This window comes from Odontomachus brunneus, unplaced genomic scaffold, assembly GCF_010583005.1.
Source record: "Odontomachus brunneus isolate Ranch 3 - 2012 unplaced genomic scaffold, Obru_v1 Obru_scaffold_166, whole genome shotgun sequence".
Classification (NCBI taxonomy): domain Eukaryota; kingdom Metazoa; phylum Arthropoda; class Insecta; order Hymenoptera; family Formicidae; genus Odontomachus; species Odontomachus brunneus.
The window spans coordinates 701,489-727,467 of NW_022639616.1; the positions used below are offsets into that span (position 1 = coordinate 701,489).

General features: G+C 47.8%; 2 protein-coding genes across 3 annotated transcripts; one reads left to right on the top strand and one right to left on the bottom strand.

Moving 5' to 3' along the window:
* Positions 1 to 9: 9 nt before the first annotated feature.
* Positions 10 to 2,835, bottom strand: LOC116851120. Its single transcript, XM_032830200.1, has 3 exons — positions 2,829 to 2,835; positions 232 to 2,642; positions 10 to 122 (listed from the first exon to the last, which is right to left on the bottom strand). Exons 1-2 carry the CDS (start codon positions 2,833 to 2,835, stop codon positions 1,408 to 1,410), a joined length of 1,242 nt encoding a protein of 413 aa, XP_032686091.1. The 3' UTR covers positions 10 to 122; positions 232 to 1,407.
* On the top strand, positions 2,641 to 25,973 carry LOC116851130 (microtubule-associated protein futsch-like). 2 transcript variants are annotated; one of them, XM_032830225.1, is made up of 11 exons: positions 2,641 to 3,207; positions 4,973 to 5,248; positions 5,389 to 5,420; positions 5,516 to 5,601; positions 5,831 to 5,960; positions 8,625 to 8,628; positions 10,253 to 15,891; positions 20,514 to 20,647; positions 22,641 to 23,135; positions 23,461 to 23,715; positions 23,830 to 25,973. In XM_032830225.1, the coding sequence occupies exons 1-11, from the start codon at positions 3,059 to 3,061 to the stop codon at positions 24,034 to 24,036; spliced, it is 7,407 nt and encodes a 2,468-aa protein (XP_032686116.1). In that variant the 5' UTR covers positions 2,641 to 3,058; the 3' UTR covers positions 24,037 to 25,973. The 2 variants fall into 2 exon arrangements, with proteins under 2 accessions (XP_032686116.1, XP_032686115.1); XM_032830224.1 differs by lacking the exons at positions 2,641 to 3,207; positions 4,973 to 5,248; positions 5,389 to 5,420; ... (1 more) ...; positions 5,831 to 5,960; positions 8,625 to 8,628 and adding an exon at positions 7,004 to 7,648 and having other exon boundaries at positions 10,079 to 15,891.
* The last annotated feature ends 6 nt before the right edge of the window (positions 25,974 to 25,979 follow it).

Here is a 25,979-nt window from a genome sequence, read left to right on the forward strand (position 1 = left end):
CCTAAATCTCTGATTTCACCTAGTGATGTTTACCTTACGAAGCTCCTCGTCCTCTTTCTGCATGTTGCATAAGCCGAGTGTGCAAGGAGGCTCGGAAGGAGTCACCGTTTCTGTACTGCGATCTTCAGCAAGAAGAGAGAACGGAATCCTCAGAGAGCGAGAAAAAGAGAGGGAAAGAGCGACATGGATATATTTACGGTCGTTACTTAAATTTTTATTTATATTAATTACCGATAAGTTCCAAAATTTCATGTCCATAATGCACGGAGAATGCACTATATCGCACGTTGGTTACACCGAGACAGAGAGGTTCGTTGATTGGAAATCGACATCGTCGCGTTCGCACCTTCTTTGTCCGCGGCGTGACATTGATCGTCTCTCGCGTAAAATCGCGTGTCAGTACGTTCCGATGGACAATAAATCCAATTCGAAACAATGAGATCACGAGCTACTCGAGCTCGCTTTGGACCATTTATTTTTAGAAATTACATTTAACGATAGTTCCTCTTCGATTCGCTAGTGTAATCATTTTCCGAGTTAGACAGCCACACAGTGGGCATCATTTCTCACCTCTATACAGAAGAAAAAAAGATACAATAGAAAAATTGACATGACGTGATGTTTCGAGTAAGACAGATCGATCTTCCATTTTGTCAGAGTCGCGATGGACGAAGCTGAGTAACTTGGGATCCTCATGCAAGAGATACAGTTTGAAGATAGGATCGGCCTTGCACGAAAGCGCTTTCAAAGACGGATCGTTGTCTCCCTCTCTCTCTCTCTCTCTCTTCCTCTCGCGCGCGCGCACTCTCCGCCGGATACCATCTGCATCGACTTGCGAAACGCGCGTAACGAAACGCGAATCGCGCGCACTGTCGAAAGCAACAGAGAGATAGAGGGAGAGAGAGAGAGAAAGAAACGTTATTGCTGTTTACACGTCGATTCTCATTTTCCAGTCTGGAAAATACACCGGCGCGATCGAGCCTTGCGATATTTGGCGCAGCTGGCGCGACGATCGGGCGGACGCTACGGCGGGCGGCATTCAACAGGCTGATATTTATAGATCGGAGTTTCCTGCAAAATCTACCAACGCTTCAGGCGTCAAAATCCAGTGGCCGCGTTTGTCAGCGAGTACGCGCTATGATCCGGCGAAGCCGATGTTGACGGATGACGCGCAACGACGACAACACGAAAGCGCGAAGACCTCAAACGCGTGCAACAGCGGGAGTCTCGGTCCTCCTCGGCTGGCGGACACCGCGATGATCGCCGGCCCCGCCGGGAAAATCACGGGATTTCTAATGTGAGAGACCGGGAGAGATCAGCAGCCGCCGTCGCCACTATCGTCGCTGCGCACCCCCGTTGTCGTCCAAAAGCCACCTCGATCATCCGCTTGTTGTTGCAGTCTCGTGGTTAACGCGCTCCGCTGGTGTTGTGCGACTTTGGATACACCGCACCGCCGTGTCGCGACCGCGGCGGCGAGCCGAGTCGTGCCGTGCCGTGCCGCGACGCCAAGCGCGAACGAGCGATTCTTCCCCGAGAGAGAAGGAGTCTCGAGCGAAAGAGAAGAGGGGCGAGATATGATAAAGAGCAGACACAACACCCCGGAACGGTTCGCCGCGTCGTAGGAAGGTACGAAATGTCTCCTGCCGCGGACGGCGAATGATCGCTCTCGGGATCGGAAAGCGGGTCAATATCATTCTTCGATCTATAGATAGTCACGTGCGAGGACACAACGACGACGACGACGACACGGTGTGTCGCACGCGTTCCTGTTTCGCGCGGAATGTCCCCTCGCCGAAGAGACGCGGAGTCGCGTCTCAACGACGTCGCGTCCGTCGCGCTTCGCGTCCGAGGTGACTCGTCCCGTGCCGATTTTCGCGCTCGTCGTCGCGAACGAGTGCAGTTGACAAGGAACCGAACGCTTTCTCGCACGTCGGCCCTCTTGCCATCCGCTCTGCCTGGCCGAGAGTTCCTGTCTGTGATTCCCCGCGAAGCTGGATCGGCGAGTGCTGATAGCAAGCGCTCGCTCCGTTTCCTTGCAACGATGTAACGACGCAAACTGTTTGAATCTATGTTCCACGACGCCACGGTTAAAGACGTTTTATCTTTTTGCAGAGAAGAGCTCGGCGCTTGTGTTTTCGACGAGAGAACAGAGCAGTGATATTTGTCAGGGGATTCTTGTCTGCGACGAGAGAGGAGAGAGCGAAAGACACGGAGGACCGAGAGAAAGAGAGAGACAGTAGCCGCGGGTGTCGCGAGCACGACGAAATACCAACGGATTATTAATCCTCGAGGAACGCGCGCGCATGAGGAAGAGAGAAAGAGAGAGAGAGAGAGAGGAAGAAAAAGACAGAGATTCGCGTCGGATTCTCGGGACTGGCCAAAAACGCGGGCCCCGTCGCTCTCTCGCGGCGTCCCTAATTTTCCCAAAAATATAACACCGCGTCGCACACGGTCACAGCCGCGGCACGCTCGGCGCTGGACGTAGGTGGAAGAGGATGCGACGAACTTGACAGCCGGAAGCGTATTTCTCGCGATACTTTCGCGCGCGGATGACGCGTCTCGGCCAATGTGTCGCGCGATCTTCCTCTTTCCATTTCTCTCTCTCTCCCTCTTTCTTCCTCTCTCTTTTTCTCTGTTTCTATCTATCTATCTACCTATCTAGCTCCCTCTCCCTCGACGTCGACGCGCGATGAGCGATTATTCCCGGTGGGCGACGGCCGTAAGGTGAATCGGCACGCTGGCCGGTGAACCGCGAAACCGCCGGCTATATTTATTTATAGTGACTCGGGTAGTTTCGCGACAATTCTTTTCGTGTCCTCGCCGCTCACGGATCATTTCGATAACGTCTCCCCCGCAACGACGCCGCACACCGATATCGAGGTGTAATATAAGCGATCTCACGGGGAGATCTCGCGTGTGTCGTAATGAATCGTCGGGATCGGTCGCCCGAGCTCGGAGAGAAGGAGCGCCGTGCACGCGACGACGGCGACGTTGATGTGCGAGGGTGATACGATAATAGCGAAGACGATCAGTCGGAAGACGGGTGAAGCCGCTGAAGATGATGTTCACCGGTGGCTCGCACGCCAAGAGGCGAAACGCCGGCGGCGGAAGCGCTGGCAGCGGCGGCGGCTCGACCTCCGGCAGGAAGTCCTCCGTGGACCACCGGAACTGTTCGGCGCGCGTCGCCACCGAAGGATACACGTACAGGTGAGCTACTCGGTACGTAAAAGTGCACGTTGAGACATGCGCAATGACGTTCGAGAGCATTTTCGTTTCTATTTTCTCTCACTTTTTCCTTAAGGGGATATTCTAGTGTGAAGACCCGTTTTCAAGGCATTTTTTGGAAATTAATTTTAAGCAAATGGTTAAACCTACAGAGTTAATATTTTCTACTGACATTTATTCATCTTTGAAGAAACATTTCATATTTTGCCAAAGCTTTTTATGGGAGAAAATACAGGTGGACGAAACAGGTTATGCCGTCTTCCATCGGACGCCCTCGTCATCTGAAATAAACGAATTTGCTTTTATTTTGTCCTTTATGAATGTGGTTATCGCCTGAACTAGAATTAAATAATTTGAAAAAAATTAACAAAATAGCAGCGCTTAAAAAATAATAGTCTAATTTTTACTAAAAAATTCTAACTTTTCGCGGTCCGGAAAAATAGTAATTTTAAAGATATCAGTAAAATTCTAGTTCAGGCGATAGTCACATTCATAAAGAACAAAATAAAAGTAAATTCGTTTATTTCAGACGACGGCAATCAACACGCCCGATGGAAGACGGCGTGTCCACTTGTATTTCCTCCAATTTTGAATAAAAAGCTTTGACAAAATTTGAGATGTTTCTTGAAAGATGAATAAATGTCAAAACATTAACTCTGTAGGTTTAATCATTTGCTTAAAATTAATTCCCAAAAATCATGTCTTGAAAACGGGTCTTCACACTAGAATACTCTCTTAATAATGGTTAAATGTATCTCTTGGCTATCGGTTAAGAGCAGTAATATACAATATCACGAGTGTGACAATACCGAGATAACACGAGATTTCCAGGGCCGTTCTTAAGACGTAGAGACGTTCTCAGAATGTCTTTAAAATGTCCTGTGGAAATCTGTGCTGTTTGGGTATCGTGACTCCGCACCTATAAAATACATGTACGTGCAGGAAAAGAATTTGATTCGATTAACCATTCAGTAAACATATCAACTATCGGTAACATAACATCAAATTTATAATTTTTTATTAAATAATGTAATATAACGCGAGTATTACGTAACAGTTACATTGTTGAACGGAAAATCATAACATTGATGTAATGTCACTGTTATTTAGTGTTTATTCAGCAAATTTCTAGAGAAAAATAAACGAGCCAGAAAATTCCGCTTCAAGTTACCAGAATTCTGCTCAAGTTAATAAGAGATCTGTTCGAGGAACTTTCCGAACTAATGTATACTGGTGCAATCAGTTAGAGTGACATAAGTATATCTTATTTCACTCTGACTTATTGCATCAATGTACACTAGTTGAAGTTCCTCGGAAAAGAACAGACCAAATATTTCCGGTCAGCTTAAATAGAATTCTGATAATTTCAATCGGAATTTTTTTTTATTCGTTCATATTTTACCCGAAATCTGGTTAATCCAACCAAACAATTTTTCTTTATGGAATGAGCGAATCGTATGAAAAATTTCTCTTTTGAAAAGTGTCGTTGAAATGATTTCTGTTGTAAACGTTATTCTGAAAAAAAAAAGTTTCTCTTCATAATTTCTTGAAGAAGTTACAACGACTCGTTATTAATTCCGAATTATTAAAATAAAACAGAGTTATTCATTAAATACCAGAATTAAGATCAGAGTAGCAAGTTACTTTCTTAAATGATAACAAGTAATAATGGATTATTTGTGATAAAATAACTTTCCAAACCCTATGGAATACGCGAGACGTCCTGGTGATGGAATGACCGTTTCAGGACGAGAGTGCCGACGTTCCTGAACCCAACGGAGCTGCCGCCAACCACCTCGGCCACGAGCAAGACCTATGTCTACAAGACCAGGGTTCCTCGAAGGGACGCCGCATCGGCAGCGACGATGTTGCCGTCACGAGAAAACAAAAACATTGGACGCGCCATCACGAAAAGAAGGGGCGCCGTTAAGCATAACAAGGTGCATGTTGTGCGCGGTCACAAGCTCGTGGCGAAGTTCTTCAGGCAGCCGACATTCTGCGCCTTCTGCAAGGAGTTTTTGTGGTAATTCACTTCCAACAGTTCGTCGCAGTCGTCGACGCTTTGCGGCTTCGGTTAATTGTTAATTCTTCATCCCTCCGAGATCTCTGCAATCCCAAATCGTGAAGAATCGTTTCTTGATCGTCTGTTTTTGTGTCTTCCAGGGGTTTCGGAAAGCAGGGATATCAGTGCCAAGGTAAACCCTCAATTATTTCTATCGTGTGTGTCTTTACTCTCTCCTTTGACGTTCATTAATGTAAACGAACTTACGGGAGGGTTTTCTTGTTGCAGCGTGTCAAACGGCGGTGCATAAGAAGTGCCACGACAAGTTGCTGACGAAATGTCCCGAGAGCGGCAGAGAATCGGAAAATACGATAGTAAGTGTCACGTCTTTGAGACGATGAATACAGGCAGACGAGATTACACGTGAAATTGCCGCCCGTGAAAAGTCGTAACATTAATTGACAAACTACTTCGATTTGCATATGTGCCGGAAAAAGATGCTTCACCGACCCGACAGTAAAACAGATAACGCGCTGTCGCGTCGAATTCTCGCCACCTTCACTCTGCTGAATGGCTCATTTGTTGATTCGTTGGTCATTGCAGTACCTGAGGGAGCGTTTCAAGATAGACGTGCCGCACAGATTTCGGACGTACACCTTCATGTCGCCGACCTTCTGCGATCACTGCGGCTCATTGTTGTACGGATTGTTCCGGCAGGGCTTAAGATGCGACGGTAAGGAAGAGTTGTGTTGCCGTCAAGGATGTATCTTTCTAATGCAAATCGACGGGGAAGGTCTTTAATGCATCTTGATCGGTCGAGTTAGACCTTCCTCCCCCTCCTCCGTTCACGTTTCGATCGAATGACGTGGACACTGGATGTGAGACGTACGCCCGTTAGACGTTATTACTCAATTAATTAACACTAATGCACGAGGATGTGATAACCCAACGCATTTCAGAATGCACATGAAGCTCGCGCTCTGCATGTTTTTCGTACGCGCATGCGTTCTTGTTTCTTAACATCTATTTTGTAAGCCGTAAATTAGACGCAAGATCTAAACTCAGTCGCTCAACGCTTCAATGAACACTTTTGTGCCATTTCTTCGTACTTGTATCGAGGCGCTAAGTGTCAAATATGTAAAAATAGGATCCTAAGATACACGAGCGCAGCTTGACGCCAAAGTCACCCACGATGTTATGCGGCACATTTCGTCGGCTAAGAGAAATAAACTGTTTGGTGAATACCAGGAAGATTCGCGGACGAGAAAGCAGTTTGATTAAAAATGATTGCTGCTTAGAAAATATAGGCGCCATTACGTGACGAAATGTGCGTTTTCTTCAGAAACAAAACGATGCCGTATCGATACCCCATTTGGATGATTCAGTGATTATTAACACTGGAATGTCCAGAAGCTACAATCCTTTGGATGTCCGAAAGAGTCATCTTGATTCCTTTTTAATATCTTTAAATCTCTTCCTGTTTCTCATTATACTCGTTTTAATAACTTCTGAACATTTTAAGAATATAATTGAAAGTCACAAGATATCATTTTCCTTAAGCCACGAGAAACAGGAATAACGACGACAAGATCTTGAAGGAGTCACCAAAATGACACCATCAGACACTCCGCAGTAAAAATTACGTAAATTTCATTTCTACATTCAGTCGCCAACGAGTACGACGACACTCTCTTTCCGAGTCGACTGTACGGCCGTTTAAATATCGCGCTGGGTGGAACGCGACGTGTCTTCTTCGAGAGTCACCCCAGCCGATCTTGCACCAACTAATGTGTGTGTGTGGTGTGTGCATGTGTGTGTGTGTGTGTGTATGTTTGTAGCATCAGCGGCAGCGATTATTTATTGTATATGCACGACGCGTACAAATGCGGGAAGCTTACTCGCCGCATTCCACCGTCGCAATTACCAGCTGTAGTAGTCGCCGACGACGACAACGACGACGACGACGACGGTGGCGGCGGCGGCGGCGCGCGGGTTATTAGAGTCTAGGTAGTATAGTTAGACGCTAGGGAAGCCTCATATACTAGAATTCTATTATTACATCGGGTCGCCGGCTTAAACTCAGTTGGTCTTGGCTCCCTGAACCGTGAGAACACTGCTTCTCGCACACCTGAAGAGCGGCGCGTTCGCGGCCGGTCCGCGCCGAGGTACTCCTCCGCAACGCAGTTGTTCAGTCGTCCTCTCGACCGGCGCACTGATCGCACTCTCTCTCTCCCTCTCTTTCTCTCTTTCTCTTTCTCTCTCTTTTTCTCTCTTCCTCGTCGGGCCAGTGTCGTGCTCGCCGAATCGTCCGCGCAAAAGGGAATAAAGTGCTGCGACGAAGATGCCGTACTACAACGACGTGCCGCACTACTACGGGGTATCGTACGCGAACCACAGCTCGTTGATGACGGGCACTGGACGGTAAGGGCGAGCGATTTATGAGACACTCGTCGGCGCGAGCCAGGCGAAAGTGCGCGAGCGGAATGTTTCTTCTTGTGTACAGTCGGCTGATTGAAGTGTAGCAACGTTTTACTTCCATGAGTCCTGCAATGGGCTTCACATTCAATGGGAGAACGTGTTTTCTGAGAATTACGAAGGAAACAACTTCTCCTGTTAGGTGCGCGATGTGTCACGAGGTTCGACGAAAACAAATGTTGCTACCTTTAATTAGTCGACTGTATGTCTAGTGTTTGTACAGTCAGTCGCAAGACTTGCTTTTTAATGAGTTTTGCAACGCGTCCGTGTCCGATAAGAGAATTTCCCATGCAACACGCGTGTCGCGAAAGACGTCCTAAAGACGTCCTGTTTCTTTCAAACGTCTTTCCGGCATGTTCAATACATCTTTGAGACATGTGTGATGCATGGACTCATTTCTTGCTATTGACAGTGAGTAAAAAATTTGGCTGTATTAACGTGAAGTTTGGATGAACCAATCAACGCGTTTTGGCGGAAGAACACAAAATTTCCGATACTTATGATCCAAGTTTCACACTAAGAACCAGAAATTCCGTTTTCTTCAACCAAAACGCGTTGGTTCGTTCATTACGACCAGACCTTTTTCTTCGTGTACATCTTATGGGATGCAAAATCTCGTATTAATAGTTGTTACTTGAAATTGTCTCAAATGGTATACTCAGATCTGAGTTTAAAGTTAGATCAGAAATCCACTGGAGTCGCGATTACAGACATAATACCGCACGTATCAATTGAAAAAAAACTTGCATCTAACTTCGAATAAAAGAGTTTGAGTGTCTCATATAGGACGAGTTTCAAGTAACAAACATTAGTATAAGTTTAAATATGTTTTGAAGTTCATTTGCGTTGATATTTTCTCAATTAATTCTACTTGGAATATTTGAGTTTCTCTCTCACTACGCCTTCTTGTCTCGTGGTTCAGCCAAGTTTTGCACTCGACTTAGGTAAATGTTCGCTGGTGGAAATTTTTCTCATGGCCGTGGCGTGCGCCTGCACGAAATATTCGGCGAGTACAGCGGGTACTGCGTCTCGCGAAACGGCAACAAGTGAGGTCGGGTTGAGGAAAAAAGTGCTGCGGCGACGAGAGATTCGCGTATTGCTATAATTACAGCGGGTAGATTCTTCCCTCGTTCATCTTTTCACGCGAGCGCTCTTGGCAAGACGAGGCCACGACGTATGACTCGAGCCGCGAATCATCCATCATTGTGCGATGGCAGTGCGGCGATAAATCCGGGAATTGTCCAAAGGCAAGGTCTAATTTTGCCGCCGAAAGAGACGGAGAGAGAGAACGCGGGAATGTTGGATTTTCGCGCTCCGCGTACCAGAAATTCAGGAATACCGTGCACTGTTGTCACTCTCCGGGAATGTTTGGACGCGTTTTAGGCTGCCCGATGAGCAATCTCAGGACTATCAGGAAATCTTACGAGGCGTAGATCGCGCGTTACCGCCGATTCCGTTTCACCTCGGAGATTTTTCTCAAGGAGGCCGCGCGATTACGCAAGCAACGTGAATTCGTACGAATGTTAAGCGATCAAACACCGCATCAAACACCGAATCGCGTCGGCGTTTGCTTACCACATGTATCCAACAAGTGTTCGCGAAACGTTTCCGCTGTGTAACGTAACGCAGAGCAAAAATAAGCATTTGGCATTGGAGCGAATGTACGCGGCCGATCAAAGGGCTCAATCGATACAATACGTGTCTGACAATCTTAATGAATGGGGCAGTGATTCTCTCGCTAGCTTTGCCAGTACATACATTTTTTCTCAACTCCCTCGCGCTCTTGTCACTCGATTTACTGATGAAATTTACGGAAGTTTCGACTCGGACGTACGAGAAATTTCCTAACTCATTAAAGTTATTTCACATACATATTTAATTGAAGGATCAATAGTCAGTTCACTTGTGTTTGAAATCTCAGATCATAACAATTAAAATTATCTTAATTAAAGCTTTCAATATATCTAGGAATTAGGTGCTAAAAATAAAAATAAAATAAAACATTAATTTCATATCTTCAATTAAATGTCCGTAATTCTATTTTTGTTTTGGGTTCTCAGAAGCCTTGGTTTCGGTTAATTTCGAGTGACCTCACTTCGATTTATTTCACGCGATTTCACTGAATAAAAATGAACGTCCTGTAAGTGGAATGGCCGAGTTAATCAGTTAATTTCACGTCGACAACGATGACGTTCTTTTACGACGGCGGTTCACGATTTACGTCGCGTCGCCATGAGAAAAATGTCCCCGCCAAGAGTCTGCGCGATCAACAATAACAATAGAAACTCGCACGAGACGCGAGCGATAGGGCGCGGCAAATTAGTGAAAAAGAGCCCGAAGTCACTATCGCCATCACCATCCCCGTGTCTCGCACAGACCCTTCACGCCGATATCCCGTTTCTCGCCGCACCTGTCGACCATCTCGGAGTCGCCGCTCAGTCACCTGCACCGCTTCTCGCCGATCGTGCGACACCCGCGACGAGTAATCGACACCGCGGACATCGACGTCTCGTCGCCGCGGATTCTCTCGCACGATGGCAACCGACCCAGGAATCGTCTGCGTCGCGATCGACCGACCATCAAGATCCGCTCGCAGGCCCTGAAAGACAATCCGATGTTGCGCCAGCACAATGAACGACACGAGAAGTCGGTGGGCGAGCTCCTGATGGAGAAGTTCCTTATCAAGGACAAGAAGTCGTCCAGCGACGGCCAGCAGCAGCCAGTGCGCCTCTACCATCAGATCAGCCTGGACAGCCTGGACGAGAGCGCTCAGGACCGCGAGGCCTTGCAAAAGCGAGTCACTCGGCGACTCACACGGCGCAGATCCTCCACCGACCTGCAACTCGACCCTGAGCAGCTGCAACGAGAAGCCACGTACGCTCAGGTGCAGGCGAAGTTGTTGGACAGCCTGGTGGCGGAGGAGCAGGCGCAGATCGAGAGCGAGGTTCGTCGCGGTACTCTCATCAGGAAAGGGACGGTGAGAGGTCCGATGAACGGCCACTCGTACTACTCGAGCCATTCCGGCGAGTCCGACACGATGACGCGCGAGGAGGAGGAGGAAGCGTTGAGAATGAGGAAGACCACGAAGAAGACCAAGAGGAAGAAGAAACCGACCGACAAGCCATCACCACCCGACAAGGCGGACGCAAACGACCACACGGCTGATGACAGGAGATTAAGTTCCTCCAGCGAGCTGTCCACTGACTCAAAGATCGAAGAAGAGGAGGACTCGTTGGAGGAGAACGGCCCGCGGCCGCAGATGTACAAGATCGAGGCGTGCAACAGCGCCGGCGACTTCTCCACGATCTGGGTGAACGCATCTGAGAACGAACCGCAGCACAAACTGAACGTCGACCAGTTCCGCGAGAGCGTAAGGGTTCCTATCCCCAAGAAACCCGGAAGCAGCGGTACTCATACGATCGCTACGGCGAAAAAGGCGGATGAGGCGGAGACGCAAGTGGTATTGCCAGTGAGGAAACTATACGTCAAAGACCCGTCGAGAAACAGCGTGTACTTGACGTTGAAGAAGCCACTGGAGAAGCTCTGCGACGAGAAGCTTGACGCGAGACTCGAGACGAACGCGGAGGAGGCTGAGGACGAACGTTTGGCGAACGGCTTCGTCGAAGCGTCGACGAATCGAATCCTTCAAGAAGACGGCTTGAAGAGCTCCAAATGCGACAATGAGTCGTCAAAGTTGCACGATGAAGTGGGGCCGGCTGATGATGTTAAGGACGTGATGTTCAAGAAGACTGCTGGGAAGCTTAGGAAAGTGGAAGAGTCTCTAACGAAGAAGAAGGACGTTCGTGTCACTCCGAGAAGCCTGGACGTCGACGTCGACGACGGTGACTCACGTGTCGTCAAACGAGACACTGTTATCTTGAAGATGAAGGATGATGAAGTACGAGAGACTGACATCAAAGCTGAGTCCCCGAAGAGTATCGAGACGACGAACGCTTCTTCAATTTCTGTAGAATCGGGCGTTTCGACGTGTACGCAAACGAAACAGTTGGAAGCGTCAAAAGATACGCCTGATGTGAAAGTGAAGAAAGACAACGAGAGTCGCAAAAACGAGGTCGCGATTGCCGCTGCGAAGAAGAACCTGGAAGCGACCACGGCAGTCAAGACTTCAAAAGCTCTAGTCTCGTCTAAAGATGCTCCCTCTACGCCCACGAGGAAAAATAACGAGGATCAGAGGAACGAGAGTACGATTGGTGTGAAGAAGAATCTGGAAACAATGGTCAAGACATCAAAATCGTCTGCCTCGTCTAAGGACGTTATTTCTGCGGCCACGAAGAAGGATAATGAGAATCAGAAGAATGAGAGTGCGACTGGTGCTGCAAAAAAGAACCTGGAAGCGACAACAGTTAAGACGTCGGAAGCTCTCACTTTGTCTAAGGACGCTCCTTCTATGACCACAAAGAAAGACGACGAGAGTCAGAAGAACGAGAGCGCGATTAACGCGACGAAAAACTTGGAAGCGATTCCTACAACTAAAACGCAGGAATCTGTCATTTCATCTAAAAATGTTCTCTCTGCGAACATGAAAGACAACGAGAATCAGAAGGATGAGAGTGCGATTGGTGCTACAAAGAAGAACCTGGGAGTGGTCATAAAAAAAGACAACGAAAATCCGAGGAGTGAGAGTATGATTGGTACAACGAAAAAGAGCCTGGAAACAGTTCCTATAACTAAGACACAGGAATCTGCCATTTTGTCTAAAGATGCTCTCTCTGCGACCACGAAGAAAGACAATAAAAATCAGAGGAATGTGAGTGCGATGAAAGGAAATTTGGAAACGGTTTCTACGGCCAAGACGAAGACGTCGGAAAGCCCAACTCTGCCTAAGGATGTTTTCTTCACGAAGAAAGACAATGAGAACGCGATGAGCATCTCGAAAAAAGATCTGGAAATCGTCCCTGCGACCAAGACGAAGACGTTGGAAGGCCCCATTCCGCTTAAGGGTGTTCTCTCCACGAAAAAAGACAATGAGAACGCGATGAGCATCTCGAAAAAGGATCTGGAAACCGTCCCTGCGATCAAGATGAAGACGTCGGAAGGCCCAACTCCGCTTAAAGGTGTTCTTTCCACGAAGAAAGACAATGAGAACATGATGAGCATCTCGAAAAAAGATCTGGAAACCGTCCCTGCGGTCAAGACGAAGACGTCGGAAAGCCCAACTCCGCCTAAGGATGTTCTCTCTACGAAGAGAGACAACGAGAACGCGTTGGGTATCTCGAAAAAGGATCTGGAAACCATCCCTGCAGCCAAGACGAAGATGCCGGAAAGCCCTGCGTCGTTCAAGGATGTTCTCTCCACGAAGAAAAACAATGAGAATGCGATGAGCATCTCGAGAAAGGATCTGGAAACCGCCCCTGTGATCAAGATGAAGATGTCGGAAGGCCCAACTCCGCTTAAAGGTGTGAAAGGCTTAAATGAGAATGTGATGGGCATCTCGAAAAAAGACCTAAAACCCGTTTCTGCGATCAAGACGAAGACGTCAGAAGTCCCTGCTTCGCCCAAGGATGCTTCCTTGCCCAAGAAAGACAACGAGAGTCGCAAGAACGAGATTGCGATTGGCGGTACGAAAAAGATCCTGGAAACGGCGACCAAGCCCAAAACTCCGGAAGCTCTTGCTGCTTTGAGGACAGACAAGCTCGCGGAGGAGGAAGCGCAAGGCACGTCGGCCGCGCCAAAGATCCTGGCGATGTCGCACGAAGACGTAAGAACGACGACAACGGCGGAACGGAGCGTTAGCACGTACGCTGGCGATACGCGTGAAAACAGCGCCAGCATCGCGACGATGCCCACGCCGAGCGCGGCCAGTCTGCCAAAAGCGTCTAAAATTAATGCAGATAGAAATAATGCCGTAGAAGCGCCAGAGCTTTCGTTACGAGAGGCGGCGGCGTACCTGCCAGCCGAATCGTCCGCGAACAAGAGCGAACGCCACGTCACCGAGGTGGACGTGGTCGGGGTAGCCGCGTTGCCGGGAAAGAAGGCGGACAAAGCGTGGAACTTGGCGAAGAAAAGCGCGTCTGCCCTCGACGTCCCCCCGAAGAAAGCCAATGGCGTAAACGAAGCGGGCGAGCTGGCCCGTGGACATCGCGACGACACCGCGAAGTCGAAATGTGACGAGACGACCTTGCCCGAAGGCACGAGCGGCGAAGTGCGCAGCAACGAGACAACGAAGGCGGGAAATGTCAAGTTGACGAGAGACGTCGGTTTGACGAAAACGCCCGGATACAAAACAGGAACCGCGGCGCGCGAATTATCTGCGGAAGCGACCTCCTCGTCGATTGCACCGGCGCGGAGCGAGGCGAAAACGACCGTCCTTGGGACTGACGCCTCCGAGGCAGCGAAGCCGTCCAAGGTCGATGTAAAGAAGGTCAGCGCGCTTGTCGACGCAGAGGAAGACTCGTCGAGAGACTCGGGTGTGTCCAGCCCGAAAGACAAAGTGTCAAAGACAAAGTTCGGCGGCGCGGAATCAAAGTTTCCCTTCAAGATAAGGACTCTTCAGAAGACAAGCGAAGTCGGTAAGGACTCGAGTACGTCCAAAGCGACGAGCCACGACGATGGCAAGGCACCGACGGCCGCCAGGAGAGACGCCAATGCACCGAGAGTCCTGAAGAAGAGCACCTCCGTCGATCCTCTGAAATCAACGAGTGATTTCTCGCCAGCCAACGCTAACATCTTCTCCAAGACGCTGCAACAGTCTGTGTCAGTTGATGAGAAAACCACAGGCAAGAGCATGCCGGTGAAGAAGCTGCTCGAGCCGACCAAGCTCCCCAGCAAGGCGACAGAGAAGAAGCTCGACGTAAGCTGCGAGAAGTCACAGGTGGAACCGAGCGGACAACTGTCCAAGAGCGCGTCCACCGAGTCCATCGACTTCTGGAGCGAGATCAAAGCGCCGGAAAGTCCCAGAGCGACCAGGTCGAAGCAGAGCGCGGCTCCGCCCAGCAATGCAAACGCGGTCAGCTCGAAGATCGAGGAGAAGGCGGATCCGATTTCGGGCCCGAAATGGGCGTCCAGCGAGTCAGCAGCGAAGCCGTCGGCGACGACGGCGGCGATAAAAGAGCCCGGCGAGAAAAAGAACGAGAGCGCCGTTAAAATAAGCGTCGCGCCCGGCGCTACAGCGGCAGTCGCACCCAACGACGTCGCCGAAGCGAGGAGGCCGAAGGAGAGAGCGGTGGTCCCGCCGGTGGAAGCCACGCGGTCGAAGGCGGAGGTGGAGAAGGGCGCGCAGCAGCAGACGAAGGCGCCGCGGGCGAAGAGGAAGAACAACCTCTCGATCGCGATCGACAAGGACTCGACCGTGAAGAAGGCGCCGACCAAGCGCGAGGATTCCGCGATCTCGTCTCAACCTGAACCCAACACAGCGACCTCGAACACCTCCTCGGAAGAGTCCACTCCACTGGCGGTGCCGGAGATCACCGTGCCGCTGATTAATATAATCGAGGTGCCGAAGTTGTCCGGGTCCGACGGCCAAAGCGCCGATCACGAGGATTATGAGGACGTCAGCACGCCCACGAACGAGCTTGCTGATCCCGCTCTGGCCAAGATCTCCAAGTGGAGCCACCGTGACGATCTAACGGCCACGGACGACGCGGAGACTCCGGTGGTATCGGAGGAGGCCAGCTTGGCAGCTAGTCCCGCCATCAGTCCGCAGTCTTCGAAGACGAAGCACGCGGTGAAGAAGAAGAAACCGTCCAGCAAGAAACCGTCCACCAAGAGCGACAAGGAGACGGCCAAGAGGGCCAGCAGCGAGTCCACCACGACGACGAGTCGTGGCGAGCAGAGCACGCTGGTCGTGAAGCCGCAGCAAACAGACCAGCAGCTCCGGTTGAAGCCGTCGCTCAACGGCTCGCCCAGGAACAGCCCGAGGAACTCGCCGTCGCAGCGGCCGCTGGACCTCATCAAGATGTTCTATACGACGCCGTCGGCGCTGCTCACCGCGACACCCCGCGACCTCACCAAGATCAGGAGGGCAAAGATCAAACGGCGCAGGCATCACTCGAGAACGCCGTCCGTCAGCAGCGACAGCACCGGAAGCACCACCAGCAGCACCGCCACCACGGAGAGTACGGATGGTAGCGTCTCCACTTGCACCGAGCTCGACGACGAGGCCGAGCACAAGCGAATGAATTCCACGAGGAGCAATGACTCTGGCTTCGACGGCTCGCCGAGAATCTCGAGTACTTACTTACTTCTTCAGGAGATTGTCTTTGCACCGGTGCCGTCGTTCAACGCGTGTCCGGACAGTTTCGAAATAATTCCCTTTGTTCGTCCAACCCGTTGAAGGCCTTAATTGATTTGACTACTTTCAAGCAAAGGAAGTTTGTTTCCCACAAGTTTCGTACGAAATCAGATTGGAATGGAATTAATAGTAATATTCATTTCAACAGTTACGTGTAGGTTAATATTGATATTCATCCTAATACTGTTGTTAATTTCATTCTAATCTAATTCTAACAGTTCTAATATCCAACATGAGATCTCTGAAAGACGCAAACTGCTCCCTTAATTAAAAGTATTCGATGAGACAAGATTGATAATAGTGCTGTCTTATAATTGAGGACATTGATAACTGGAGAAATTTTTTAGTCTTTTAGAGAAATTTTAGCTGGAAATATGAAAATGGAATTATATATATTATTCATATGATTTCATTCTGTAAAAAAGACATCACAATCGATCACAATGATGAATTAATCACGATCGCGAAAATTCAGAAACTGTCCGGAGGACTTTGACACGACGACGATTAATTGAGTTCTCTGGATGTTTGTTAATAATTCTCGCTGTGCTCGCTGGCATTGATTCTGCATGCGCGTGTGTGCCAATGTAATTAACACTAAGTGCTTACGACCTAAACTAACAAGGAAACACACAAGTGTCCGCTTCCGATTTTCATGAACTTGTAATATGTTGTACTTTAGATCAAAATAACAGATACATCTTTTATTGTATGTTTTGCAAGTTTAGGGGGTGAATACCTCTTTGAAGAAAATCAGTTTTTTTTCATTCGAAGAAGATATAATAAAAACTAGAAGAGATAGAAAAAATATTTTGAATAAAAGTTGAATGGTTTGAAGAGTACTTTACAGAAATTATTTTAATAATTATAATAAGAAGGAATAGTAGAGGAAATATTTAAAAAAAATTTTTTTAATAATTTCTGTAAAGTACTCTTCAAACCATTCAACTTTTATTCAAAATATTTTCTTCTATCTCTTATAGTTTTCATTATATTCCCTTTAAGTGAAAAAAAATCGATTTTCTTCAAAAGAGTATTTCATCCCCTAAATTTGCGAAAGGACATATAATAAAAAACGTATCTGTTATTTTTATCTAAAGTACAACATATTACGAGTTCATGAAAATCGGAGGCGGACACTTGTGTGGGTTTCCTTGTAAGTTAAAATATCTTCTAAATTTCTTCGAGTGAAATTCTATTTGAAGAGTAGAATCACTCGCAATCAAGCGACTGCTGATATAGGATGAAAATTCTGCCCTTTTGAGCGGAATGAGCATTTTTCTTTCGAGTTGAGGAGTCAATCAACATACTCCAACTTTACTGGAACAAGATCACTTTGACACTCACTCGGAGGGATCAGGAATCAACTCTGCGCTTTGAGCTAAACTGACTGTGAGAGATGAAACGTCGTTTTAATGCGAGTGACAGCGCTTGCACTGTCGCTTGGAGTGAATCTTCACTCATTTCGAGCGATGTAGATGTAGATGTTCACTCCCCGAAATTTCGAGAGTAAATCCTAATCGCCATTCGTCAGTCTCGCGTCTCTTTCTCAGACTTCGAGTTCGACGGCACTAACGCGCGGCCGTGTGTATTTCCATAACATTTCGGCCGGATTACTCGCTCGGCGTGTGTTGACTTTAAATTAACGCACGACATGCACGAATAAACCACGTCTCGCGGGAAGATGCCTTCCCCCCGGCGCGGAATTTTGTTCAAAATATTCACGAGTCCGCGAACGCGCCGCGAAGGACGCGTCGCGAACCTCGCGGGATCCTCTTCTTTCGATCGCGACGACGCTCTCGTGCGAGGAAACTCGATCGCTCCCCACGTCACTCGTAGCCACGACGAGACACTCGTTTTAGCGTATCACGTGCCGCGACGGATCTGCAACGGCGGAACCGAAGACGACGCGCAATGCTTCATATACGCCCGCACGTCTCGACGCTATTAAAATGATGTAAGGTCGTTGCCGTGATGTCAATGACACCCCGAGAGCCTCGAGCACCGCACTTTACGTACAAGGAAACGCTCGTATACGTCGTTTTCTGGCGCGGAACGATGTTTGGTGGACAATATCGCGGTCGTCTCGTCTCTGCCGCGCCAAAAATCGCGCGACACGATAACGAGGCGTATGATAATGTCTCCTAAGGTATCAAAAACTTTTAAACGACGCCTTACAGACACCTTGAAGATGTTCTACTTCTTCAGACGTCTTTTGGGTATTTTTGAGAAGTCTTTTAGAAGCTTCTGCTACCTGGATCGATCTTAGGGACCTCATCCTAGACGCATGGCGAGCCTGAAGTACGCCTCCCTAATTCCAAGTTCTGATTTTCTTATATGAGCGTCGCATATAACAATATCTCGGCTTGAAAATTAGAAAGACTTTTCTGTATTTACCTTTCGCTATACTCTTCGTTCTGGATACGGACCCAGGGTGAATTATTTCGGACTAGCGAGTCCGCCATTGTGAACACGTCAAGATGCATCAAAGACTCACGGTACGGTTTGATGACATGCTAAAGTGCTTGTACTTTATCGGCCTGCGATCCGACGTTTCCGCAGATTGCGACATGGCCTGCCATAAGAAGTGCGAAAAGCTCACGGGGAATCTGTGCGGATTAAATCAAAAACTAGTTGCGGAAGCTTTACAGGCCCTGAAGAGAGGTGAGTAGCGACGCGAGTGTGTGACCTCTGGCCCGCGATTTAACACGTTCGCTACCACACATCGCGTGTGACACGCCAATTCTCACGAGAGATTGACATTACGTCTGCGTATGACAGCGATAATTGTCCATTTTACGTCACAAATTAAACCTGTTTCACATTATTATATGACAAAAAAAACGAAAAATGCAGGTTTGTGGCAAGGAATGAACGCAATGTCGGGTGAGGGAAACACCATGGTATGAGGGTAAAAAAAGATATATTTAGGAATTTCTTTTTAAGTAACAATACGTTTTTTTAAATGGTTGAAAAGCTTGAAGAAGATACTCTCGAGAGGTACACCCGTTCAAAGTCAAATTAGAAATATAATTTAATTAAGGTTCCGGGCCCCTCACATTGTCTATTTCTTTTTAATGACGTTAGAAGCGAGAAAATGCGTGCTAAAAATTCTTGCGAAATACGTTGAGATAAAAATATATATCCATGAAGTAACACTTGCAATCGATTAAACAAATTTATAAGATATTCCGTGCACTCTTCTTTTACTCTAACAATCAAATTACAATAATTTATTGTAAATTAATCTAAATTCGAAGAAATAAGTTAAGAAGATGAAGTTAATAAATGTCAATCAGATGTGTCAATAAATTATTGATTATTAAAGCAAAAGAGGAATGCACAGAATATTCCATAGATTTATTTAATCGATTGCAAGTGTCATTTTATAGATATATCTTTTTATTTCAACGTATTTCGCAAGAATTTTTAGCATGCATTTTCTCGCTTCTGACGTCATTAAAAAAAAGATAGACAATGCCAGGGCGCCAAGAGCCTTAATACATTTCTAAAAGAATTGTACGTGGGAAACGTTAAAGGAATATTAGAATACATCAAAGTTTGATTAACAATTGATTTCATCGATCGACGACATGATATTCGTGATTTTATGTGTGACGATTGATTAATTTTCATTATTGACTTGCCGATTATTTTGGGAGAGAGAATTTCAATCGACACTGATGAATGGTGGTAGCGGTCGCGTTAATCACGACGCTTTGCCAGGCACGACGCGTCTCACGGAACGGTAACCACGTGGTACTACACGTGTGATAACATCGTGCACGTTGTGCATTTAACACATCGGATATTCCTGCCGATTCCGCGCGGCACGAATGCACTCACGCCGACTATACCGACCGGCGAATACCATCGGGCGGTCGGATCTATTCTTGGAGAGTGTCGCACGGCCAAATTGCACAGTCAGGTGTTTTTACGTGCCAACGGTAACGTTTACAGAGGCGGCAATTCGCCGCGATCTCGAGTCCAGTCGATCGCGTCGGATTGTCGACCGGACTGTATGATCGTATTTGAAAAAGAACAGCGCCTCCCTGTCTTCCGATGTACACTAATTGGCAGCACGCCGCAACACGCGGTGTGATCAAGCCACTAGAACTTTTCTGACCGTACGCGTTATCGATCTTTTTATCAGGTTGGTGCAGAATATCTGTCATGTTTGTCAAACAAAATGGGAAACGAAATGATCGAATTTCGAAGGATCAATAGCTTTTACGAATAAAATCAACATCGACTCTTTCCTTGATTTCATCCACTTGACAGTTTGTGATAACCCCGGCGACGCCGGGTAGTTTCAGATAGTATAAAATATCTTTCAGATAAGAAGATATACATTTTCTTAAGATCTTTTTCATGAAAGCAGTTATTTGTAGCAGCGAATAAATATTTTTTAGATCTTTTCTCTCAGTGTACAAGAGGATTCCGTCAAGGATGAGATTATATTTTTTTGAATGTGCTAATTGATGTGCAATCCGAGATTCGCGTGTCGGGTTTCCACCCGCAAACGACGGCTTCATTAACGCGACTGTCGTCTCCCCGCAGCACCCTCGCAGTCGTCGGACAATCAGCGCAACTCAGACTCCTCGGATCACTTCCCCAGCGGCCGGATTACGCCGCCGGCGACGAACCTGCCGAGGTTTAAGAAGTACGCGGTGACTGATTTCAACTTCCTCAAGGTGAGAGCGTGCTTCCCTTCTTATGATTTTCAGAGATCTGACGATTTTTTAGCGTGCACTCTGAGATCTCGTGATCGCGGCGATCGTCAACGAAACGCCCGAATTATCCTGGACTGAAGTCCACGCGCGCCGCTGTCGGGACACACCAACATCTGGCCTCGTTAATTCATAAAACACCTGTCCTTTCAGCTTAGTAACTTTTTGTTTGTCACGGCACGACACACGAGCGCGTTACGCGCGGTGTACTCTCGGCCGGTTCCAAAATCAGCCAACTATTCCTAGACCATATTACGTATTTCGCACATATAATCGCGTACACGCCTACACACGCGCACGTGTAGGGGAAGCCAGGTCTAGAAGTCACACGGGTCAATTGTCACAGCTTATATCTCACGATGAAGAAGTATATCTTTTCTATGATACAAGTCGCTTCCCTAATAGCACAGTTGATTGGCATTATATTGGCTTAATGTGGGGTTACATTTTAAACATTTAAAATTTAGAATTTTTCTTATTAGCTTCATAAGAAAGACATGTGATAACTAATCTTAGGAGTATGGGATGGATGGTCATATTTAGTCAATTCGCTTACAACTTAATAATTTTTTCGTGCATAAATGCATATATAAGGATAATTTTTTTTTTACCCCCTAGAGAGTGCACCTAAATTTGCACGATATTAAAAAATATTGCATATATCATTACATCACATGCGTTTTTTTTTAGTCAGTATGTAAAAAATGTGACAACTAGACCCGGTGTTCCTTATATGATATAATTAAATTTCATATTTCATCAGCGGCTCGCTGATTACGACCAAGTCGAGCAATTCGCGCGGGCGATTCACGATGGACGAAGGGAAAGACTGGCGGCGAAATCCAACGAGAAATCTCAAGCCACAGAGAAAAGCACGGAGGTGATGAACGCAGAAAACGACAGAGAGACGGTGTTGCTCGCCGATCGCTTTAATCCGCGCTTTATGAGAACGTTTCTTTCGAACACATGATAAATGATCCGCGCATCGTAATACAGCGAATATCTAAAAAGAACAGTGTTTACGCCGCCGCTGCGTGTCGGATCTTGGCGAGCTTCCAAATGGTGGCTGACTACAATATGTTCCCGTGAAAATTCCGCGCGGAGCACATGATGCGTGCGAAAATTCCGATCGACCGCGCGCAGAAGGGACTTCGCTTCTGTCGGATCTCGCCAAGTTCATTTTCGCGGAACGTTTTTCCGCCCAATAGCGACTTCTCCTGCAATTTTTCCCGTCAAGCTAATTGGTGTCAATTTCACGCCACCCACGATCTTGATATTAACACGGATCCCAGAAATCAGAAGAGCGCGGCTTGGCTCGCGGCGCGCGACGGAAACTAATCTGAATCACGTGTATTTACATCACGTGTGGAGCATCGGGGGTCTGATTCACGAGGCGTCGCCAGGAAATAGTCCAGCGGACAAGGTGCGAACGTTCGATTTTCAAGTTTACGATCAGCCACGGAACGGGGAACAATGCCAGGAACATACTTCGTCTTGTCCCCTTCGCGAGAAATAGCTGTGGAAGCGCGCGCGAACGCTTCGCGTTCAAGCGGCCGAATCTGCGATATTTATTCGCGAGAGTGCGTCTCGCGAGATGGGAAATCCAATTTGTACTGAAACAGAGAGCGAGGAAGAGAGGGAGAGAGAGAGAGAGAGAGAGGTTTTGGCTACGCAAATAGATTACCGGAATTAGTAGCGCCACGCAACGCATTATTTTTAACGTCCAGATGCGCGTGTCGAGGCACCATTCGATTTAGACCTCGAACATTCACCCAAATCCACTTCATATTATTATTATTATTATTATTCTATTACGGCGGCAACGACGACGAGATCGACGTAGCTCTCGCTCTCCATCAGCATGGAATCTTTGTTCGACGACGAGCGGCCGGATTTGAGGTCGCAACTCTTGGTGAACGCACGCTATTTTTACCGAATCTCCGCTTTTATTCCGCAGGTTCTGGGTAAAGGTAGCTTCGGCAAGGTTCTATTGGCCGAGCTGCGTGGCACGGAGTGCGCGTACGCCGTCAAGTGCCTGAAGAAGGACGTGGTCCTTGAGGACGACGATGTGGAGTGCACGCTGATCGAGAGGAAGGTGCTGACGCTGGCGACAAGGCATCCGTATCTCTGCCACCTGTTCTGCACCTTCCAGACCGACTCGCACCTCTTCTTCGTCATGGAGTACCTCAACGGCGGCGATCTGATGTTCCACATACAGAAGTCCGGCCGGTTCCCGGAATCGCGTGCGCGCTTCTACGCCGCCGAGATCTGGTCCGGCTTGAATTTCCTACACAAGAAAGGCATTGTGTATCGGGATCTCAAGCTGGATAACGTACTGCTGGACTTTGACGGTCACATTCGAATCGCGGACTTTGGAATGTGCAAACTGCAGATCTTCTTGGACAGAACGGCCGACACGTTCTGTGGCACGCCAGACTACATGGCACCGGAGGTACCGTTGAATCGTCGATTTCATTATGTCTGCAACTTCTGTTTCATTCAACAACAATTGCTCGGCGAGTCAATTAACGATTCGTCATCCTCTCTCGTCTATCAATGGCGAAGAAAACTTGTTATTATTTTACATTCCTTATATATATATATATTTTTTACATATTTACCTTAGACTAATTATTTTAATTTTTTATTCAAGAAAAATTAATAACTCTCTCTCTTTGATACAGAGAGAAAAATTTTTTACAAAAAGTAAAAATGAGTAAATTGGAACAGTCGAATTCATTGTGCGTTATCCTAAACTGTATCCTTTTCATTTACAGATTATAAAAGGACTCAAGTACAATCAAGCCGTAGACTGGTGGTCCTACGGTGTTCTTCTGTACGAGATGCTGACCGGCCAGTCGCCGTTCTCCGGATGCGACGAGGACGAGCTGTTTTGGAGCATTTGCAACGAGCGGCCTTTCATACCGCGGTATCTAAGCCAAGACGCCACCGACATGTTAGTCTGCTTGTTGGAGAAAGATTCCGGGAAGAGACCGCCCGGCCATGAGATCGCTATGCACGCCTTCTTCCAGGTACAATCCTAATCTGACAATCGTAACCTGATTGTCAGACTATTACTTTGTTAGACAATTATTAGCGCATACATCGCGCGAGATCATTGAGACAATACTCTTCCGATCTCGCAGCACTTGCCGTGGGATCGGCTGGAGAGGAGACAGCTGGAGCCGCCGTTCAAGCCCGCGCTCGACCACACCCTGGACACGAGATACTTCGACACGGCGTTCACGACCGAACGTCCGCGACTCACGCCGGTGCCCGAGCAGATCCTGACGTCGATGGATCAGGGCGTCTTTCGCGGATTCTCTTACACGAACCCGAACGCGACAGACTGACATGTGACAGGCAACGAGTGAGACGAGCCACGCAGGGGGCGTGTAGCCTTCAGTTCGTTTGTTCTCCCCTTCGCACACATTCTCGTGTTACTTAACAGCGGGGGAAAAGAAGAGGAGAAGGACGCCTCGTATTGTTGTTGGCTCGCATGGAGTCTCGACGGGAGAAGGGGAGGAAGACACAGCTAGTCGTATCTCGAAGACGCGTAAAACGCGCGGGTCGCCAAGGAGATCGTCACGCCCGATGAGACATCTTGGGAGCGACTGTAGATACGAGCCGAGAATCGAATAATAACCGCGGACGGCCAGCTCGTAATGTAAGATTGTACTTCTGTCGTTTAATGTTCCTCCAAACTATAGTCGACTCGTGTGAGCGTACGGGTCGAGCGTAAATGTAAGAATACACCGGCTCTTCCACGACCACCGTGTGGTGTTTCAGCAGCGCAAGTCGGAGATTAATCTTTGATAGCCTATTCTGCCACCTTTCCGGGCGACCAAAGATTTGTTCTTTTTAGCTGAACTGCCTGCACTGATGCGATAAGTTAGAGTAAAAATTATTTATCTCACTCTAATTTATCAATATGTACCAGCTCAGTCAGTTCAACTAAAGAGAACAGACTCAGTGTGTCTAACATGATACGTCATTGCGCAACTCTTCTATTGTGTACCTTGTACTTGCGCAACGATGCTATAACGATGCTATAACGACACTGTCGTTTAGAGTTATAGAATAGATCTGCAGGAGGCTCCCGATCAATTGCCGGCGCACGTGATATATCGCACGCTGGCTGTGGAGCCGAGGGGCGCACCGTATAGATTTTTATATCATAGACATAGGACAATTAGATGTATGCTGACAACTGTGCGTGCAGTTGATGATATTATTTATTTAGCTCAGTCAATTGTTTGCGTAGTCGCGATCGAATCGCTCGTGGCCGTCGCTGATAGTCAGATGTATTCTAGTCTTCTGTGCCTGAACAAAGCTCTCTGTCGTCGTCGTCGTCGGCACCGTAAACTCAAAGGAGAGGTATAGTAAACTCGGAGGAAGGATCGTGAGAAACGTCGACACTATGAAGGACGATCGACTGGAGGAAAATGGTTGTATAGAGATCGCTAGGAACGTTATAGACGCGTGCGTTTTATTCAGATGTAACATTAGACCATGAGGGAGGCTCCGGACTAACGGTAGAGACAGGCACGTGTGATAAAATCTCGCACTTTCGGCGGCAATTGCTGCTCGCTCTCGGGCGTGTGCGCGTTTATACACACGTTTCGCGGGCTTTCCGCATTCCTTCGAGCGTGATCGCGGAAAAGCGCGTGTCACCGCTGCGCGCACTCCTCCCATCCTGGTGTAAATTTCGGCGATGCGTAATTACCCGCCGCTTCTCCGCCGACGGTTATTATAAGTCCCGGCCTCACGTTACCGCGGCGGCTAGGGTTATTAATACATGAAGTGCCTTATTATTTTGGCCACGATGGAGTCTCGAGTGTTTTCCTCGGCCGGACACTCGGCCCTCCAAACAGACCTCTGCTACCGGCTCGAATCGGTTTTCTTCTCGCGCCGCCTTTGGTGTTCTGCTCTTATATCTCTCTCTCTTTCTTTTTCTCTTTTTCTCCATGAACCAACTTGAGCGCCGGTTCTGTCTCCTTCTTTTCTTTTCCTCACTTCCCACGAATAACATCCGGCTCGATTTATCTGCTTTCTTTTCCTCTTATCTCTCAACATCTCCGCGAATCTCGAACCGCACTTCATATTTCGCGTCACTGTCCTCCGGCTCTCTCTTTCTTTCTCTTTTCGTGGTTTCCTCTCACTCGTTCCCTTGTTCTCCTTTTTCCGACTTTCGTCGTTACGTTTTTCCTACCCTCTTAATTATACTCTCTCTCTCTCTCTCTTTCTCTCTCTCTCTCTCTCTCTCTCTCTCTCTCTCTCTCTCTCTCTCTCTCTC

Bases quoted from the DNA above. Each gene is read 5' to 3' on its own strand.
- LOC116851130 (XM_032830225.1), top strand. From the start codon at position 3,059: ATGATGTTCACCGGTGGCTCGCACGCCAAGAGGCGAAACGCCGGCGGC. The intron at 5,249-5,388 runs GTAATTCACTTC...TGTGTCTTCCAG, and splicing joins TTCTGCAAGGAGTTTTTGTG to GGGTTTCGGAAAGCAGGGAT. The intron at 15,892-20,513 runs GTACTTACTTAC...GTCTCCCCGCAG, and splicing joins CGGCTCGCCGAGAATCTCGA to CACCCTCGCAGTCGTCGGAC.